Source organism: Poeciliopsis prolifica, unplaced genomic scaffold, assembly GCF_027474105.1.
Source record: "Poeciliopsis prolifica strain line A6 unplaced genomic scaffold, Auburn_PproV2 SCAFFOLD106, whole genome shotgun sequence".
Taxonomy (NCBI): Eukaryota; Metazoa; Chordata; class Actinopteri; order Cyprinodontiformes; family Poeciliidae; genus Poeciliopsis; species Poeciliopsis prolifica.
Genome location: NW_026562481.1, coordinates 157,207 through 162,500, shown reverse-complemented (window position 1 = coordinate 162,500; position 5,294 = coordinate 157,207). Strand labels below are relative to the sequence as shown.

General features: G+C 40.8%; 1 protein-coding gene across 1 annotated transcript in view; it reads right to left on the bottom strand.

The window, feature by feature from the left end:
* Positions 1–4,473, bottom strand: part of LOC129354226 (ribonuclease inhibitor-like) — a 15,054-nt gene extending 10,581 nt beyond the window's left edge. Inside the window, exons 1-4 of the mRNA XM_055023744.1 lie at positions 4,372–4,473; positions 3,832–3,962; positions 3,437–3,610; positions 680–853 (exon numbers count right to left, since the gene is read on the bottom strand). Of these exons, the coding sequence (XP_054879719.1) occupies positions 680–853; positions 3,437–3,610; positions 3,832–3,962; positions 4,372–4,473 (581 nt within the window). The remainder of the gene's footprint in view (positions 1–679; positions 854–3,436; positions 3,611–3,831; positions 3,963–4,371) is intronic.
* Positions 4,474–5,294: the final 821 nt, after the last annotated feature.

The following is a 5,294-nucleotide window of genomic DNA, read 5'->3' as shown; positions in this document are numbered from 1 at the left end:
GGAAAATAATCAGACAAAATGTTTTCAGTGGGGAACATGCAGAAGCAGCTTTACAGAGCATTTATATGGCAGAATGGACTTTATTACATTTTCCAAACTGGAGTCTGGAAAAATGTAAGAGGATAAATGCCTGCAGCCAACCTGAGAACAGATAAATTCAGAGACTGATGGCATTAAAACAGTTTGTGACTTTTGTCATGTTCTGATCTGGAGCCTTAGATTTGGTCCAGATCTCAGTGCTGCAGGTTTTATCTGAACCTCCGTCTGCATAGAAACTCAGAGATGTCAGTCATGGATTGGCCCCCCTGTTCCTGCACCTATAGCATCATTATTCTTTAGCATTTGATTCAAGCAGAGTTTGATATTCTTCTATTATATCAGTTTACAGAATATGTTTCTATTCTGTTTGACCTTGTTTTTAAAACATTTTTATGTGATTTTGCTTTTGTTTGTTTTACTTTATAGAACTATAAGTTACTTTGGTAAATGCCTGACATTTTTATGAGCAACTTAAAAACATTTATCATATAAATGAATAAAGATACAAAATAAATAGTTGGTTCTAAATAAGGTTCAGACAAAAGAAGTTGACTAAACTGTTATTGAAATGACATCAACATCATGTCTGATAGCAGCTGATGGACAGAAAACTGGTTCCTCCAGCATTGAGAACATTTACCTCAGAGTTTCCAGGTTGCAGTTTGGACTCTTCAGTCCAGCAGAGAGAAACTCCAGACCTGAATCCTGCAGGTCATTGTTACTCAGGTCCAGTTCTGTGAGACTGGAGGACTGGGAGCTGAGAACTGAGGACAGAGCTGCACAGCTTCTCTTTGAGAGGTCACAGCCACTCAGTCTGAGGAGACAGAGAGAAAAATCTGCTGTGAACCGTTTCATCATCTATCATGCAACAAATTAGCCAAACAGATAAAAGCTGCTGTGAAATCCAGTTTCTTCCAACACTAATGACCAAGGTGAAGTTATATCTCACAATAAATGTGTTGAAAAGTGATTAGTGCTGTTATTACCTCTTGGTAGGATTACTGTAATGCCTTGTATGCTGCATTAAATCAATCATCTCTGTGTTGCCAAAATGCAGCACCTGGACTTTTAACAGGTAATAGAAACATAAAAATCTATCTCCAGTTCTGGCTTCCTGTTTGTTTTAGGATTCATTTCTAGATTTTATTGTTTACTTTTAAAGTGATAAAAGTCCCATCATGCCTCTGTGATTTCTTCAACATGCACATTGTACTGAGTCATTTGGTCAGCCAGTCAGAACCAGATAGGTCTAAGATGATCCTGGATCCCAAATGAAACTCAGAGGTGATCACGTTTTTTGCAATTTGTGCCCCTAAACTTTGGACTAATTTACATTTTCATTTACAATGATTGGGACATTAAAATCTTTGCCCAACATCCGTCACCAGCAGCAGCAGGTTGATTATTGAGGTGGAGGTCATGGGGTATTTGTTTCCTCTGTTACACACTTTGAATATCAGGAGCCACTTGTTCAATAGTTATGATGGCTCCTGTCAATCATTCAGTGGGTTTGTAGCAATTTGTCCTGAAGTCAACAGTAAACATCCGTTTCCTGGAGGACAATGTTTCTGGGTCTACCATGTGCTGCTGTCTGGCTGATTTGATGACTGTTTGCTATTAAATGCTGCAGTCATAGAGATTTAGTGGAAACGTTGTCAGTGGGGAAACATGCAGTTCCTGCACCTATAGCATCATTATTCTTTAGCATTTGACTCAAGTAGAGTGTGATATTCTTCTATTATGACAGTTTATAGATTATGTTTCTATTCTGTTTGACCTTGTTTTTAAAACATTTTTATGTGATTTTGCTTTTGTTTGTTTTACTTTATAGAACTATAAGTTACTTTGGTAAATGCCTGACATTTTTATGAGCAACTTAAAAACATTTATCATATAAATGAAATAAAGATACAAAATAAATAGTTGGTTCTAAATAAGGTTCAGACAAAAGAAGTTGACTAAACTGTTATTGAAATGACATCAACATCATGTCTGATAGCAGCTGATGGACAGAAAACTGGTTCCTCCAGCATTGAGAACATTTTACCTCAGAGTTCCAGTTTGCAGTTTGGACTCTTCAGTCCAGCAGAGAGACGCTTCAGTCTTGTATCCTGCAGCTTGTTGTTACTCAGGTCCAGTTCTCTGAGACTGGATGACTGGGAGCTGAGAACTAAGGACAGAGCTGCACAGCTTCTCTTTGAGAGGTTACAGCCACTCAGTCTGAGGAGACAGAGAGAAAAAACTGCTGTGAACCGCTTCATCATTGTTGGAGAAATTGTGATATATAATTAATCAAATATTTGTTATTCTCATTGATCTTTATAATGTATCTTTATTTTATGCTTTCCTTTTAGTTAATCTCATTATAGGATTAAGAATGTTTCTATATTGTTGAGTTGCTGGAATGCTGTAAAACTGTCACTGTGGAGATTTACTACCTATTCTGTTTGATGTGTCCGGAACGAGATTATCACGTACAAGATAATTGTGTTGCATTGAAGAAGAGGCAATCACAATACACATTCTCAAAGTACTGTCTTTGCATCTCCTGAGGTTACAGTTGTTTGTTGTCTCTGGGGTCATAAAGTTCAGTTCCTCAGACTTTGGGTTTGTATGTAAACGACCCATTCTTCCTATCAGGCTGGATGTTGCCCTGGCCATCCGAGGTGACAGACTCGTTGCTTCAAAGATAAAAGAAACACAGATCCCTAACACTTAGTTAGGAAATAAGAACTGGCACTGTAGCTGTATGATGAATTCTTTTCCCCTCTCATTAAAACTACAGTACCTTGTGATTAGGGATCCTGAAAACAATAAAATGAGAGGAGCGGACAAATGTGTTTCAGAGCGGTAGGAGATTGTAACTGGAGCACATCTCTGTCTGTTCTCCTTGCGAGTAGCAAGAATACTGACTCTTATGTCTTTTCTGTCTTTGTTAAAGTATGTTCAACAGGTGTTTAACCCTAACAATCATCTATCATGCAAAAAAAAACAGATAAAAGCTGCTGTGAAATCCAGTTTCCAACACTAATGACCAAGGTGAAGTTATATCTCACAATAAATGTGTTGAAAAGTGATTAGTGCTGTTATTACCTCTTGGTAGGATTACTGTAATGCCTTGTATGCTGCATTAAATCAATCATCTCTGTGTTGCCAAAATGCAGCACCTGGACTTTTAACAGGTAATAGAAACATGAAAATCCAGTTCTGGCTTCCTGTTGGTTTTAGGATTCATTTCAAGATTTTATTGTTTACTTTTAAAGTGATAAAAGTCCCATCATGCCTCTGTGATTTCTTCAACATACACATTGTACTGAGTCATTTGATCAGCCAATCAGAACCAGATAGGTCTAAGTTGATCAGAAAACTGGTTCCTCCAGCATTGAGAACGTTTTACCTCAGAGTTTCCAGGTTGCAGTTTGGACTCTTCAGTCCAGCAGAGAGACGCTCCAGTCCTGAATCCAGCAGGTCATTGTTACTCAGGTCCAGTTCTGTGAGTCTGGAGGACTGGGAGCTGAGAACTGAGGACAGAGCTGCACAGCTTCTCCCTGTGATACGACAGCCACTCAGTCTGAGGAGACAGGAAAAGTTGATGTTGAACAATTCATCAAAAATTGTTTCTCTCCTTCCAGTCAACATGGGACTGTCTTATTGCAAACATATTTACGTTTACTTTTCATGTGAACTGATACATTACAAAAAGAAAACCTTAAACAACATGACTCAATATTTAGCTCATTCTTATTAGATTTCTCTCGTTCAACAATAAATTCAGTAATAATGTGTCCTTACAGAGCTTTGTTGGAGGCTTTAACCACTGGCATCAGCCCCAGAAGTGGTTCCTCTGTAACAGAGTATTTCTTCAGATCAAACTCATCCAGATCTTTTCCTGATGACACCAAGATGAACCCCAGAGCTGACCACTGAGCAGGAGACAGTTTGTCTGTGGAGAGGACTTCCTGAACTCAGAGACTGTTGGATCTCCTCCACTAGAGAACGATCATTCAGTTCATTCAGACAGTGGAACAGATTGATGCTTTTCTCTGAAGAAACATTTTCACTGATCTTTTTCTTGATATACTGAACTATTTCATGATTGGACTGAGAGCTACTTCCTGTCTGTCCCAGCAGACCTTGCAGGAGTCTCTGATTGGTCTGCAGTGAGAGTCCCAGGAGGAAACGGAGGAACAAGTCCAGGTGTCCATTTGGACTCTGTAAGGCCTGGTCGACAGCTGTCTGATGGAGAGATTTTGGTTCAAAAGACTCTTCTTTTTCAAATGAAGAAATCACGTTAGACGATGTTCCAGGCACGTCCCACCGGTTGGCTCTTACCCAGGACCCTCTGAAGGGACTATGTTTCTCAGTTGGAATCCCCAGCTCTTCTTCTGAGGAATCCAGCTCTTCTAGGAATTTAGATGCTTTTTTTTGTTCCATCAGGTTGACCCCAGACTTAATGAAGGTCAGGTGAACATGAAGAGCAGCCAGGAACTCCTGAACACTCAGATGGATGAAGCAGAACACCTTGTCCTGGTACAGACCTCTCTCCTCTCTAAAGATCTGTGTGAACACTCCTGAGTACACTGAGGCTGCTCTGATATCGATGCCACACTCTGTCAGGTCTGATTCATAGAAGATCAGGTTTCCTTTCTGCAGCTGATCAAAAGCCAGTTTTCCCAGAGACTCAATCATCTTCCTGCTCTCTGGACTCCAGTGAGGATCAGTTTCAGCTCCTCCATCATACTTGACTGTCTTCACTTTGGTCTGAACCACCAGGAAGTGGATGTACATCTCAGTCAGGGTTCTGGGCAGCTCTCCTCCCTCTCTGGCCTCCATCACATCCTCCAGAACTGTAGCAGTGATCCAGCAGAAGACTGGGATGTGGCACATGATGTGGAGGCTTCGTGATGTCTTCATGTGGGAGATGATCCTGCTGGCCTCTTTCTTCTCTCTGAATCTCTTCCTGAAGTACTCCTTCTGGGGGTCAGTGAACCCTCTGACCTCTGTCACCATGCCAACACACTGAGCAGGGATCTGATTGGCTGCTGCAGGTCGTGTGGTTATCCAGAGGAGAGCAGAGGGAAGCAGTTTCCCCCTGATGAGGTTTGTCAGCAGAACATCCACTGAGCTGGACTCTGTAGCATCAGTCAGGATCTCCTTGTTGTGGAAGTCCAGTGGAAGTCGACTCTCATCCAAGCCATCAAAGATGAACAGAACCTGGAAGTGTTCAAAGCTGCAGATTTCTTTGGTTTCATTAA